This window comes from Thamnophis sirtalis, unplaced genomic scaffold, assembly GCF_051295495.1.
Source record: "Thamnophis sirtalis isolate CommonGarterSnake01/CBP01778 unplaced genomic scaffold, rThaSir2_p1.2 scaffold_10, whole genome shotgun sequence".
Lineage (NCBI taxonomy): Eukaryota > Metazoa > Chordata > Lepidosauria > Squamata > Natricidae > Thamnophis > Thamnophis sirtalis.
This window is the reverse complement of record NW_028261390.1, coordinates 71,653,825-71,669,143: the sequence shown is the minus strand read 5'-3', so window position 1 is coordinate 71,669,143 and position 15,319 is coordinate 71,653,825. Positions and strand designations below refer to the sequence as shown.

The 15,319-nt window shown below is 44.6% G+C and overlaps 1 protein-coding gene and 1 long non-coding RNA gene across 2 annotated transcripts; both read left to right on the top strand.

The window, feature by feature from the left end:
• The first annotated feature begins 276 nt into the window (after positions 1-276).
• On the top strand, positions 277-5,028 carry SOD3 (superoxide dismutase 3). The gene is made up of 2 exons (XM_087724893.1): positions 277-433; positions 4,110-5,028. Exon 2 carries the CDS (start codon positions 4,139-4,141, stop codon positions 4,859-4,861), a length of 723 nt encoding a protein of 240 aa, XP_087581019.1. The 5' UTR covers positions 277-433; positions 4,110-4,138; the 3' UTR covers positions 4,862-5,028.
• Positions 5,029-13,988: 8,960 nt separating this feature from the next.
• LOC148043935 (uncharacterized) lies at positions 13,989-15,192 on the top strand. The gene is made up of 2 exons (XR_015697926.1): positions 13,989-14,456; positions 15,009-15,192. It is a non-coding gene; the product is annotated as an uncharacterized LOC148043935 (long non-coding RNA).
• Positions 15,193-15,319: the final 127 nt, after the last annotated feature.

Sequence of the window (15,319 nt, the reverse complement as noted above, 5' to 3'; positions counted from 1 at the left end):
ATATCTATGTATATCTATATCATTATTAATCATATCTCTCTATATCTATCTATCTATCTATCTATCTATCTATCTATCTATCTATCTATCTATCTATCTATCTATCTATCTATCTATCTATCATCTATCTCTGGTGAGGATTCATGGAAAGCCCTTCCTTTTGTTCCAGCAAAGTTGGGAGAAGGTATTTCTGCTAAACTTGTTGAACTAATCCAGCGTTTCCCCACCTCTGAATGTCTCTGCCAACCACTCCCAGAAGTTAATATTTCCTAATGCTTCCATAACAGCAAGCAGAGTCCATTCGCTTCGTGTCCACAGAGGTCTGGATTCTGAAGCTGACGGCTCGCCATTCTTTCTGTGAAGAAATTGCCAGCAACTACTGGACTGTTTCACCGAAAAACAGAACTTTGGTGCAGAAAAAACTCGGGCGAAGGTAGGAAGAGATTTACTGTTAGAAGCGAAACGCAGCGTTCTTAGAGGTGATCTGGATGTGGGTTGTTGAGGGAAAATATCTTTTCAACAGAACAGAAAGGAATTCAACGGACTTTAGAAGCTCAAGTTACTGACCTTCGTAGTTAATTTCCCTACAGGTTTGTTACTAAAACGGGCTGATTTGGGAGGAAAGTTTCCAAAAGGAGATCAAGAAAAGAGTAGATCCGATATTCTTTTATTTGCCATCCGTATTTCAGAGTTTAGGTTGATTGTGTGGATGAGAACTTTGATTCCAGAGAGGAACCAAAGTGTTTAGGAACCCGGGAAAGTTCAGAAGACTGATCTGCAAATAAAAAACATTCATATTTTCTAAAACCACCTAGAAACATATATTCAGCTCGTCCTTGAGTTACGGCCACAAGTGAGCCTCAATTTTGCGGTTGCTAAAGTGAAACATTGGTTAGGTGAGTTTTGCCCTGTTTTACCACCTTTCCTGCCAATGTTGTTAAGCGAATCACTGCAGTTGTTAAGTTAGTTACCCAGTCGTTAAGTGAATCTGGCTCCCCGGTTGATATGGCTTGGCCAAAGGGGTTCACAAGAGCTCCGGATACTGCAACCGTCATAAGTACGAACCAGTAGCCAAGCATCTGGATTTGGATCAGGGGATTATGAGGTTGTAACTGTGAAAAACGGTCATCAATCACATTTTTTTCAGCGCCATTGTATCTTTCAACGGTCACTAAATGAACAGTTAAGTTGAGGACTCCCTGTATATACAGACAAAATGGATGTATGTATACAAGGGTTATTTTGGGGGAGAAATTTGATGAGTGGAAGGAATCTTCCACCCACTGTTTAAGTCTGCAAAGATCCCATACATTGGGATGCCTGTTGGAATGATAGAAGTTTAGAAGGAAAAAGCATTCTGCCTTCCAGGATCAAATTTCATTAATTTTCTAAATATAATTCCCTCCCCGGCCAATGGGATAATAACAACGATCCTTTCAAATGCTCAAGATTACTCTTAAAGAAGGGAAAGGAGAGGAGGAAGGAAGGAAGGAGAGAAGAAAGAGAAGAAAGGGGGGTAGGAAGGAGGGAAGGAGGGAGGGAGGCAAGGAGGGAAGGAAGGAGAGAAGGAGGGAAGGAAGGAGGGAAGGAAGGAGGGAAGGAAGGAGAGAAGAAAGGAGGGAAGGAAGGAGGGAATGTAGGAAAGAAGGAAGGGGAAGGAAGGAGGGAAGGAAGGGGAAAGGAAGGAGAGAAGGAGAGAAGAAAGAAGGGAAGGAAGGAAGGAGGGAAGGAAGGAGGGAAGGAAGGAGGGAAGGAGAGAAGGAGGGAGGGGGGAAGGAGGGAGGGAAAGAAGGAAGGAGAGAAGGAGAGAAGAAAGGAGGGAAGGAAGGAAGGAGGGAAGGAAGGAGGGAAGAAGAGAAGGAGGGAAGGGGGAAGGAAGGAGGGAAGGAAGGAGGAAAGAAAGGAGAGAAAGAGAAGAAAGGAGGGAAGGAAGGAAGGAGGGAAGGAAGGAGGGAAGGAGAGAAGGAGGGAAGGGGGAAGGAGGGAGGGAAGGAAGGAGGGAAGGAAGGGGAGTAGGAGAGAAGAAACGAGGGAAGGAAAGAGGGAGGGAGGGAAGAAGAAGTAGGACCGTTGTAAGATAAGATGGATCTATGGGATGTTAAGAACGCAATCTTCAAGTATATTGTCAACAGTAGGGAAAAATTGTTATAAATACATATTATTAATAACAGTTATGAGATCATATAATTGTGAATGTATATATGAAATTGATAAAATAAAATAAAATTTAAAAAAAAGATTACTCTTAAAAAGTGATTTCTGGGTGCCTATGTCACTCGGTGGTTTTGCCAGCTTAATCTCTCCGTAAATCCTCTTTTTTTAAACAAAAAAAAGAGTAGTACTTTGAAAGTGGGGGGAAGAGTGGGAATAAAAGGCTTTTCCCCCCCTTTTTTTTTCCAGTAAGATCAAAGAAATACAATGAATTTCGTGAATAAAACTGGTGACAGGTCAAGAAAGACTACAAGGCACGAATAGAAATAACCCATTATTTCTACAGCAAGGGAAGGAAACGCGGGAATAGTTAAATCGATTGTTTGATTCAAAGAGGAAAAACACATTTTCCTTCTGGAATTTGTGCTTGTGAAGAAGAAGAAAAAAAACCCAGGAAACTGTTTTTCTTGATTAGAAAGATTTGGCAATGGCTAGTTATACATATATTTATTATTTATTTATTATTAAATTTTATATGCCACTCAATCCCAAAGGACTCCGGGCGGCTTACAAAAGAAAAGAAAAAAGAGAGAAAAAAAGACAGTTTAAAATCACAAATCCACAAATATATTAATGTGTAAAAGCAAAAAAATTGTGGTCGGAGTGTGATCATCTTGTACTGTGCTAAAAAAAGTTGGAAGTCAATGCTCTTTCTTTTTCTTTCTTTCTTTCTTTCTTTCTTTCTTTCTTTCTTTCTTTCTTTCTTTCTTTCTTTCTCTCTCTCTCTCTCTCTTTTAGATTAGATTAGATTAACAGAGCCCCTCAAATATTGGAAGACTGCCATCGTGTCTCCCCTGGTCCTCCTCTTCACTAGAATAGAAAATGTGCCCATTTCCTGCAAATGTCCATCGTATGTTTTAGCCTCCATCATCCTGGTTGCTCTTCTCTGCATTCTTTCTAGAGTCTCAACCTCTTTTTTTATAGTGTGGTGACCACAACGGGATTTCTATCCCCTGTATCTCACACCCAGAGGTGGGTTACTCATGGCAATACTGCCGGTTTGGGGTGCGCAAAAGTTTTGGGTATGCTTGCTCGCTCTGCACGTGTGCGCATTTCAGAGGTGGGTTCCTACAAGTTCGCACCAGTTCGGTAGAACCGGTTTGTCAAATCTACCGAACCGGATAGAAGAGGTTCCACCAGAAAGCAGGCCACACCTACAGAAGAGGTTCCCAAAAATTTGGAAACCCACCACTCACACACACACACACACACATACACACACACACACAAACACAGACTCACACACAGAGGGAAAGAGGAAGAAAGGAAGAAAGAAAGAAAGAAAGAAAGAAAGAAAGAAAGAAAGAAAGAAAGAAAGAAAGAAAGAAAGAAAAAAAAGAAAAAGTGAGAGATGAAAAAAAAAGGAAAAAGGGACAGAGAGACAAAAGGAAGGAGAGAGAGAGAGAGAGAGAGAGAAAGAAAGAAAGAAAGAAAGAAAGAAAGAAAGAAAGAAAGAAAGAAAGAAAGAAAAAAACACATGGCCGGCAAGCCACTCCCACAAAGGAGGCCACACCCACAGAGTAGGTTCAAAAAAAATTTGAAACCCACCACTGGCGCATTTGCACAAAAATAGGTCTGCACATGCGCAAAACGGGAAAACATTAAATTTGTGCAATTACAATTGTTCTCCGCATGCGCAGAACCAAAAATCAAGATGGCGGCCCCGTAGGAGAACCAATTCGGGGGCGTGGCTGGCCCGGGTCACTGCCGGTTCCAGCGACCCAGGCCGCCAAATCACTACCGGTTCGGCCGAGCCGGACTGAACCTGTAGGAGCCCACCTCTGCTCACCCCCACTTTCTCCCTCTCCCTTCTTTCCCCTTCATTTCCTATTTCATTTTTCTCTCCTTTCTATTTTGTATCGTAAAACCAAAACTTAATCGAGTTAATTTCCCCGTAGTTCGCTCCAGCGTCCGACTGGCTCCAATCATGATCTTCCTGCTGCTTCTCGCGCCCGGTTTGGTCCTTGGCGATGACAATGTCACCGTCGTCTGGGAAGAGGCCCCGTCTACCCCCAGCCCCCTGGTAGACATGCAGAGGAAAATCAACGATCTGTGGCTGAATTTGCTCTACCCGCAACTCTACGACGACATCTTCAGGGCCAACCGGACGGCCTACGCATGTTGTGTCGCCAAGCCCAGCGGCAAGTTAGAGGAGGGCAAACTGAAAGTGACCGGGCTGGTTTTGTTCAAGCAGCTTTTCCCCCATGGAAAGCTGGCGGCCCTTTTCGACCTCGCCGGCTTCGCCGCGGAGACCTCGGCGAGGGCCATCCACATCCATCAATACGGCGACCTCAGCGACGGCTGCGATTCTGCGGGAGGCCACTACAACCCTTGGAAAGTCAATCACCCTCACCACCCGGGGGATTTCGGGAACTTTCACCCCAAGGGGGGCAACATTCAGAAACTTAAATTGAACCTCAAAGCTACCCTCTTTGGACCCCAGACCATTCTCGGACGCTCGGTGGTGATCCACGAACAGGAAGACGACCTGGGGAAGGGCAAGGACCAAGGCAGCTTGGCGCACGGGAACGCCGGCCCACGCCTGGCGTGTTGCGTCATCGGCACCTGTAAGAAGGAGCTGTGGGACAAGCATTTGCCCAAAGTTACGGCCAAGAGGAAGAAGAGGGTGATCAAAGCTGGGAGGGCTTGAGCGGGGGCTGACATCCCGGACGCCGATCGAATGCTGAGTTTGTATCCGCTAAGCGGGTTGCCACAGGCGTTTCCCTTTTGGAAAATGTTAAAATAGGCCCCTCCCCTTTAGGGCATTCTTCCCTCTTTAAGCAGATTCATAATAAAGAACAGGACCAGCCTTTCAAATTTGATATTCATGCTTTATGATCTATATCAATCTCTGTCTCTATCTCTATATCATCTATATCTATCTATCTATCTATCTATCTATCTATCTATCTATCTATCTATCTATCATCTATCTATCTATCTATCATCTATCTATCATCTATCTATCTATCATCTATCTATCTATCATCTATCATCTATCTATCTATCATCTATCTATCTATCTATCTATCTATCTATCTATCTATCTATCTATCTATGTCTGTCTGTCTGTCTGTCTGTCTATCTATCTATCTATCTATGTCTGTCTGTCTGTCTGTCTATCTATCTATCTATCTATCTATCTATCTATCTATCTATCTATCTATCTATCTATCTATCATCTATCTCCCATCCATCATCTATATCTATCTATCTATCTATCTATCTATCTATCTATCTATCTATCTATCTATCTATCTATCTATCTATCATCTATCTATCTCCCATCCATCATCTATCTCTATCTATCTATCTATCTATCTATCTATCTATCTATCTATCTATCTATCTATCTATCTATCTATCTATCTACCTACCTACCTACCTACCTACCTACCTACCTACCTACCTACCTACGTCCTTACCTCTTACCTCCATGAGCCTCCATGACGCTCCAGTTCCTCGACGGAGCATCGCGCAGGCGCCCTGCGCTCTCTGCACATGCGCGGAAGCGCCAAACAGCTCAAATACAGGAAAGGAGTTCCAGCGGGGAGGTGAGCCCTCCGGAGCATCGTACCGGAACGGTACCCGGTAGGCACCGGTAAGGCTCCGGGTAGGCACCGGTAAGCCTGTACCGGGGCGTACTGCCTGCAACCCACCTCTCTCTCTCTCTCTCTCTCCCTCCCTCCCTATTTTATATCTATCTATCTATCTATCTTTACCTACCAAACTCATTTATCCCATCTATCCATCCATCTATCTATATCTCCCTCCCTCCCCCCTCTCTCTTTCCTTCTCTCTCTCTCTCATCTATCCTACCCTATCCTACCCTACCCCACCCACCCATCCATCCATCCATCTCCAAAAGTTAGTTTTTAGGTGTTAGTTTTTATGGTATGGAAACCTTATCCAATTCTGTTTCTGAGTTGCCATTTCTCTTGAAAGCACCTCAAGAGTGACAACGACCATCGCCATCACAAAATCCAGAAGGAGGAGAAAAGCGGGGGGGGGGGGAGAACACAAGTTTTTGACTAAGGGGATGGGCTCCCTTTCCCTGCCTGCCTGCCTAAAAATGCATTAAATAGGTTTTTTTTCCCTCCTCTTCTTTCCCCATTTTTTGAGGACGATGGCTGGGTGGGAGTGATAACAGCTTTTGCCAAATTGTGTCGGAAGGGAGTTCGTTCACGGTTTGTATTTTAAACCTTCAGATCTATTCTTCCGCCCTGCTTATATATGGATCGGTTCGGCTTCTCCCATCCTTTTTTTTTTTTTTAATCTTCTTAACTTGTTTGACTTAAGATCCATAATCCGGTATCTGTCTCACCTTGGAAACAAGCATAATCTTGGGTTTTAGTAGGGTGTCAAAAATATATATATATATATACATAATAATAAATCCCCGATAAGACTATTTCGGGATATTTGCAAGATGGAACTCATCCAGTAAAATTGGACAATGCTAATTACACAACAAAAAATAAATACTTCTCTTCTTCCTACGCTGCTCCAGACATATTCAAGCACATGGTGTTACAGCCGGGAACACATTTCAAAGTTCCTTCTTTTTTCCCCGTTCTCTACTACTCAAGTTTCGGAAAAGGCTGGGTCGGTAGCTATCCATTTAAGTTGACGGATTTTGGCTCCGTTAGAAAACGAACTTGGGACTTGTGCCAGCGACAACGCGAATAAGCGGGAATATTTGGGAAAGGGACGCTTGGCAGGATTCGCGTCTGTGTTTATTTGCTTTAAAGCAACCCCCCCACCCTCCAGTCATTCAGAATGGATGGGCTGCAATTAACTATTTTAATTAATGAATTAATTCACCCGCCCGCTCCCTGGACTCTCCTGGTGTGATGATCACATTTTGTAGGAGAAGGACTGGCAAAGCCGGGGGAAGGAGTGAAAAGAGATATCAGCCTAGAATCATTAAAAGTAGCAATAGCCAATAGCAGTTAGACTTATATACCGCTTCATGGGGCTTTCAGCCCTCTCTAAGCGGTTTACAGAGTCAGCATATTGCCCCCAACAACAATCCGGGTCCTCATTTCACCCACCTCAGAAGGATGGAAGGCTGAGTCAACCCTGAGCCGGTGAGATTTGAACAGTCGAACTGCAGAACTGCAGTCAGCTGAAGTAGCCTGCAATGCTGCATTTAACCACTGCGCCACCTCGGCTAAAGGTGAGTAAAAATAAAGGTAGCCCCCTCGCACATCTGTGCTAGCCGTTCCCGACTCTAGGGGGCGGTGCTCATCCCTGTTTCAAAGCCCAAGAGCCAGCGCTGTCCGAAGACATCTCCGTGGTCATGTGGCCGGCGTGACTCAACGCCGAAGGCTCACAGAGCGCTGTTCCCTTCCCACCAATTTCTATTTTTCTACTTGCATTTTTTACGTGCTTTCGAACTGCTAGGTTGACAGAAGCTGGGAGCTCACTCTGTTATGCGGCGCTAGGGATTCAAACCACCGGGCTGCCGACCTTTATGATTGACAAGCTCAGCGTCTTAGCCCCTGAGCCACCGCGTCCCTCTAGAACAGTGTTTCTCACCCTTGGTGACTTTAAGTCCTGTGGACTTCAACTCCCAGAATTCCCCAGCCAGCCCGGCTCTAGAACCATTACATGGTCATAAAGTCCTTTAGACCGGCCTTGACTCTAACTCTAGCCGAGTTCTGACCATCGGAGAAGATTCCCGCGTGTAAGCTTTGAGCAATAAATCCGTTAAACCAATTGCGGATCTGGCCTTTCGTGCCTGACGCTTCTTCAAAGTGTTAAGTTTTCAAATTTTGCACAATTTAGCCCAAACTCAAAATAAAAACATAGGAAGAACGTTTGCAGGAACTGTATATGTCTAGTTTAGTAAAAAGAAGGACACAATAGCAGTCTTCCAGTATTTGAAAAGAGGGGGGGGGGCGTCAAACTATTACTACTACTGAACATCCAAAACAGCTCAAAAAACAACCCCCAAAATAAACCCATAAAGGGCCGGGAAAAAAATGGCCTGAAAACGGCTCGAAAAATAGGACAGGAACGGCGCCAGCCAGAGGTGGAATTAGTCGGTTCGCTGAACTGGGGAGAATTTTAACAACCGGTTTGCTTGAACCGATCCGAACCGGCTATATCCCAACTCTGGTTGTGTGTGATTAAAACATACAAAGAACGAATGGGATTTGGGTTTGGCTAGTTTAGGAAAAAGGAGGACTTTTTGTTTTTTGCTCTTGGGAACAAAAAATCGGAAAATGTTTCCGAAGGAGAAGGAAAAAAAAAAAAAACTCATCGGGAAATCTGACTGTGCGAAAAGTCCCCAAAACATGCCATAAAAATTAAAAGCTTAAAAGTGCCACCCACGGTGTGACTTAAAGCCCCCCACCCCCAGTGAGATCAGCCGAGCAATTTAAAGAGAGTCCGCCTGACAATTGTTCTTTTTCTGTTGTTGTTCTCTTCCTAAACCCACCGCGAGGCCAGCCACAAAGTTTTCTCAACAAACATCGTTTCATCAGCAGAAACTCTCGTTTGAGCAAATACCCCAGAAGGCAGCATAAACCTTCAAAAGAAATGAGCAAATGCAAAGAAATCCCCCCTTTTTTCCCCCTCTCTTTTCCTGATGTTCTCCACTTGTGAGGCCCACGCTGTTGTTCCCCCTCCTACGGCGCGCACTGTTTGTGTGTCTCCACCAAGAAACGCACACTGCAGTCGATGAAATCTCTGGAACATCTGGACAGAAATAGGCAGCTTTGACTCCCCCCCAGCTGTTCTCTCCGTGGGAAATGGCAGCCGTTTTTGACTTGGCGGGACGCAACCGAGGGACGCAGCCGAGGGACGCTTAAATTTTGTGTGTCATCTTTCTGTCCGCCAACTCTCTGTAGGGAAGGTGAAGATGAGTCCTCTTTCCCGAAGCGTCTCTGGTTGCGCCTCATTTCCTCCCTTCCGAAAAATACCACGCGGTTGATTTAGGACAGAGTTAGGTTTCTTGGTTATATCTGAGCCCTTGGGGATTGTTTTTTTACTTCTCTCTCACCCAAATTAAATTGTAAATTGTAAATTTAATAAATTTATATGCCGCCCAATCACCGAAGGACTCCGGGCGGCTTACATAAAACACAGAATACAAAGAAGAAAGAATAAAATAGAGAAAACAGCAAGTTAAAAACACATCATGCACTCAGTCTTAGCGGGGCTGGACCTCAGTCATGGCGCTAGGGATTCGAACCGCCGAACTGCCGACCTTTCTGATCGACAAGCTCAGCGTCTTAGCCACTGAGCCACTGCGTCCCTTCCTCAAGAAGGAGTGATGCAGTGGCCTAGAGGTGGGGCTATCGCCTCACAATCAGGAGGCTGTGGGTTCGAATCCTAGGTGGAGGCAGATATTTCTCTCTTTGGGCACAATGAGAATCTATATCGGATGAACAAAACTCCGCATTGGCGACAGGTAGGGCAGTTGGCCAGTAAAGACTCAGCTCCATTCAGTTGCCCCCACTCCACCCCGCAAAGAATTATGAGGTGATTAAAAGAAGATGATTCTTCCCCAAGAAAAATAAGACAGATAAAGAGAGCGATTGTCTGGTTGACAGTCACAAGCCAGAATGAAACCATGTTTCGTGATTGAGGGAGTTCTAAAATGGTGTAGGATCACCTGCCTACGCAGGGGGTTGGACTAGAAGACCTCCAAGGTGCCTTCCCAACTCTGTTGTCGTTTTTGCTACTTCTTATTTATTATTAAACTCAAACTCTATAATTAGTTTGCTCTCCCACCCAAACATTTGATTAAGAGCTAGGTGCGTCTGGCAGATAATTCTGCCAAACCCAGGAAGGAGTTCCTTTTTTAAAAAGTAAAATAAAATAAAAGCAAGTGATTCTTACTGCTCCCTCCAACTGGTCTGAAGACCCACGAATCAGAAACAAACGTTCACAGACAATTAGCTTCCCAAGACAGCAGGGAAATTGTCTCTGGGGCCGAGAGAACCAAAACAAGTCTCGCAGCTGCCGAGAGGCGTTTTCTTATTTTGGAGAGAAAAACATATGAAACACGACCTCCCATCTGTGCAACAGCTACCAGATCTCCACCATAAATAGTGCACAGCTCCCACCGTCCCAGGGACCGAAAAGGGAGGCCCCTCGGCACTGTTGAAATTGTGGTCCATGGGATGGTACCCTCTGCAGGATAGAAAACGCTCAAATTCTACTTTCCTACTGGAAGTTAATTGATTGCCCCCGCGAAAAGCATTTGGGATGAGAAATGACCATGCAGAGCAGCGTTTTAGCACGGACACCAGTTAATGGGTTAGAAAGGGAACAAAAGTGGGGGGGGGGAAGAAAGGGAAAACAGAAAATATTAAATATCTAAGTATACAGCGAAAACGAGATATAAAGGGGAGGAAAATATAGCTAGGATAGACTCGCGAAGGTAAGGGAATAAGAAATGATATCAAATTATATTTGGGTCTGCGGAAATACCATATACCAAGGAAATATATACCGAGGCCAGAAAGAGACACCTACAATAATAGAAAAGAAAAGTTATAGAGACTAACCTGATTTTGCATTTAATAACAGCAGCAAGACTGTTGGTGGCGCAATATTGGAAGAAGGAAGATTTGCCTACTATTCAAGAATGGACATTAAAAGTAACAAACCTAGCAGAGATGGCTAAAATATCAGCATATCTCAAGGACCACTCAAATGAGAAATATAAACTGGAGTGGAGAAGATGGATTGACTATATTCAAAATAAATACGGGACTAAGAAACTCCAGATAGTTTTTGATTGAAAAAGCGAGGAATGATATAATCTGTTTAGAGTTAGCTTAACAAAAGAGGAGTTAAAGCTCAAATCATAGAGGATATTAATTTTTTTACTTTTAAGTTTACTTTAGAATATTTTTGTTAAAGATTTATACCCTGTATTGGTTCTGGGAAGTCGGGGGTGAAGTTTGGATGGGGAGGGGAGGGGAGGGGGAGGGAAGTAAACATTTGTGAAAGGTTTTTTTAAAATTTTCAATTAAAAAAAATAATAGAAAAGAGAGAAAGAAGGAGAACATGAAAGGAAGATGGGCGAAAGAAGAAAGAGGGAAGGAGGGGAGGATGGAAGGGAGAGGAAGAGAAGGAGAGAGGGTAGGAAGGGGAAGAGGAGGAGGAGGAGGAGGAGAAAGGGAAGGGAAGAAGGAAGGGTAAGGAGAGGAGGATGGAAGGGAGAGGAAGAGAAGGAGAGAGGGTAGGAAGGGGAAGAGGAGGAGGAGTAGGAGAAATGGAAGGGAAGAAGGAAGGGAAAGGAGAGGAGGATGGAAGGGAGAGGAAGAGAAGGAGAGAGGGTAGGAAGGGGAAGAGGAAGAGTAGGAGTAGGAGAAAGGGAAGGGAAGAAGGAAGGGAAAGGAGAGGAGGATGGAAGGGAGAGGAAGAGAAGGAGAGAGGGTAGGAAGGGGAAGAGGAAGAGGAGGAGCAGGAGAAAGGCAAGGGAAGAAGGAAGGGGAAGGAGAGGAAGAATGAAGAAAGTAGAGAAGGGAGGGAGGGAGAAAAGAAAGGGAAAAATGAGGTGGTGTTACAACAGGAAGAAGGGATGCTAAATAAAGCAACCCAAATTGTATATTATAATCTATTAAATGAAGTAATAAATGTATAAGAATTATAAATGTATAGAAGAAGAATAACTATGTGAATGTATACTTAAGATGCTATGTAAGAGAATAAAAAATAAAAAATAAAATTCTTAAGGAGAGAAGCAGCCTGAAATTAAGGAGAAACTTCCTAACAATGAGGACAATTAACCAGTAGAACAGAAGTTGCCTTCAGAAGTTGTGGGTGCTCCATCACTGGAGAATTTAAAGAAAAGGACTGGATAGTCACTGAAATGGTCTAGGGTTTCCTGCTTGAGCAGGGGGTTGGACTAGAAGACCTCCCAGGTCCCTTCCAGCTCTATTCTGATTGATTGATTTTGCTTTACCGAGCTTGTTTAATTTGACTTTGGCCAAAGATAAAACTGCCATGGGAGCGTGAGACTAAAACTCAAGCTTCAAACAAATTACTTCCCTGGATTTAGCAATAGCAATAGCAGTAGACTTATATACCGCTTCATAGGCCTTTCAGGCCTCTCTAAGCGGTTTACAGAGAGTCAGCATATTGCCCCCAACAACAATCTGGGTCCTCATTTTACCCACCTCGGAAGGATGGAAGGCTGAGTCAACCCTGAGCCGGTGAGATTTGAACCGCTGACCTGCTGATCTAGCAGTAGCCTGCAGTGCTGCTTTTTAACCACTGCGCCACCTTGGCTCTTTGGAAGAAATCTTATCTTGTTGGGAATTAATCCATGCTCTAAGGTCCCTTCCAGCTCTATTCCGATGGACTGAAACGTTTCCACAATCTGCTGCTGAATGTTACCTCATTTGTACCAAGGAAATAGAAAGGGAAAATTAGCTCATGGATGCCTCTGTATTTTATTGTTTCTGGGGCTGAGTCCAATATTCACCCTCCTCTTTGTGACATTTAAATCTCTTAATATACATTCAAGCAGGCACCGTGCCAAAAATATACATTCTGCAAAGAGAGAGGGGGAGAAAAAATATACATTCTGCAGAGTCTGAAAAAAAACAGAGAAAGAAATTGCATAAACCAATGGAGGAACACCAAGTCCTATTATTATTTCTGTCGTTCTATTTGGTTGTTGTGACCTGCCAGTTGAGCTGCCAGCAGAGTCGGACAGTGAGGAGGTTGGGGAGGAACCTGGGCCAGTCCTGGAGTCTGGGGAAGGCTCAGATGAGGGCTCTGTGTCGGAGGCAGAAAGGGGGCCACGGATGTCTGACAGTTATCAGCTGCCTTCAGAGTCAGACATCAGTGGGGCAGAAGAACAGCTGGAGCCTGTTTCCAATGCGCACATGCGCAGAGTTGCCAGGCGAAGGGAACAGCTAAAGAACAGGGGTCGACTTGGGAGTGAGGCCACAGGTGGACGGTGAATGGCCCCTCCCAGAGGAAATAGAAGAGGAGCGAAAGGGGAGTGGAGTTTGCAGGAGACCATTAGTTCAATTCATTGGTTTGTGACTCTCCGAGTCTCCTTGCCAAGTTTTACAGATATCGGCCTGGCAGCTCTCCAAGCCAGAGAAAGTCTGTGTGTCAACTTGTAAAGCGTTTCCACGACTATTATCAAGTTGACATAAAAAAGAGAGAAAAGGGAGGAGAATGCCATGCATACCTTTGGCCAGAGTCAGGTCTCATTATTTCTACAGCTAGTGTGTGAAATGCGCACATTCATCGCCTGCCGCAGCACCTTGTTGGTGGATGTGATTTATGACACAGACAGAAGGGAGGGGATACAAGGGTAAAGTTCAGATGCCATTAAGCGAGAATCAAGTTTCGGCTCCGCAGAAGAACCTGCCAAAAATGTTGGCCCTAATAAATGAATGGATTTCTTTTGAACTTTGTCTCGAGGCTCGTAAATTAATTAGGTTATTTGGGGGGGGGGGGACTTCACACCGTGACTGTAAATCCTCCCTTGAAAAACTTTGCTGGATGGGAATGAGCAGAATTCACAGGAAATTAATAAAAAGGGTTTTTGTTGGGACCAGGACTTTGCTTCATGCTCTTGGGAAGCCTTGTTCAGAACATTGGTAGTGTTCATCAGAAAAGATATTATTTGTCGCTCAAGGCTTTTGGTGTTCTCTGAGCTTGGTTGTTTTCTTGCAAATGTGCACTGCTAGTGCACTGATGATGTTACCTGGCTTGGTAATGAAACGTCATTACCAAATTTGGGGGGGGGACACCTACCAAGCTCAGAGAGCACCCAGGACCCCTCATTTCAACCCCAAGCTACAAATATTCTCCTTTCTGATTAACACCACTGGAAGAGCAAATGGAAGAGGCCAGAATCTAGGATCTTAACCATTTCTCAGGCCACCCCTTCGTTGTAATTATTTACAGGAGGATTGTATTTATGCCTTTATTTATTTATTTTGTATGCATTGCAGTGTTGATGGGAGGAACAATATTCACATCTGAGAAACGAAAAGGCAGAGTGGAGCAACGTCAAGATGGAGAACATGACAATAAGGTCAACATGTTCACCAAGAGGGAGGAGGAAAAGAAGGAGGAGGTAGAGAAAGAAGATGAAGAAGAGGAGGAGAAGAAGAAGAAAAAGGAGAAGTAGAAGCAGTGGAGGAGGTAAGGTGGTGGTGGAGGAGGTGAAGGAGGAGGAGAACAAGAAAGGATGAAGAAAAGAAGAAGAGGAGGAGGAGAAAAGGGAGAAGGAGATGGACATGGAGGAGGAGGAGGTGGAGGAGGAGGAGAAGTAGAAGCAGTGGAGGAGGTAAGGTGGTGATGGAGGAGGTGAACGAGGAGGAGAACAAGAAAGGATGAAGAAAAGAAGAAGAAGAGGTGGAGGAAAAGATGAAGGAGGAGGAGAAGAAAAGGGAGAAGGAGATGAAGATGGAGATGGAGGAGGAGGAGGAGGAGGAGGAGGAGAAGAAGTAGTAGTAGTAGTAGTAGAAGCAGTGGAGGAGGTAAGGTGGTGGTGGAGGAGGTGAAGGAGGAGGAAAACAAGAAAGGATGAAGAAAAGAAGAAGAGGAGATGGAGGAAAAGGTGAAGGAGGAGAAGGAGAAAAGGGAGAAGGAGATGAAGATGAAGATGGAGGAGGAGGAGGAGGAGGAGGAGAAGTAGAAGCAGTGGAGGAGGTAAGGTGGTGATGGAGGAGGTGAACGAGGAGGAGAACAAGAAAGGATGAAGAAAAGAAGAAGAAGAGGTGGAGGAAAAGATGAAGGAGGAGGAGGAGAAAAGGGAGAAGGAGATGGAGGAGGAGGAGGAGGAGGAGGAGGAGGAGGAGGAGGAGGAGGAGGAGGAGGAGAAGCAGCGGAGGAGGTAAGGTGGTGGTGGAGGAGGTGAAGGAGGAGGAGAACAAGAAAGGATGAAGAAAACAAGAAGAGGAGATGGAGGAAAAGGTGAAGGAGGAGAAGGAGAAAAGGGAGAAGGAGATGAAGATGAAGATGGAGGAGGAGGAGGAGGAGGAGAAGAAGGAGAAGAAGAAGAAGAAGAAGAAAGAAAGAAAGAAAGAAAGAAAGAAAGAAAGAAAGAAAGAAAGAAAGAAAGAAAGAAAGAAAGAAAGAATCTTCCACCTTCGTAGATTCAGGTGTTCCATTT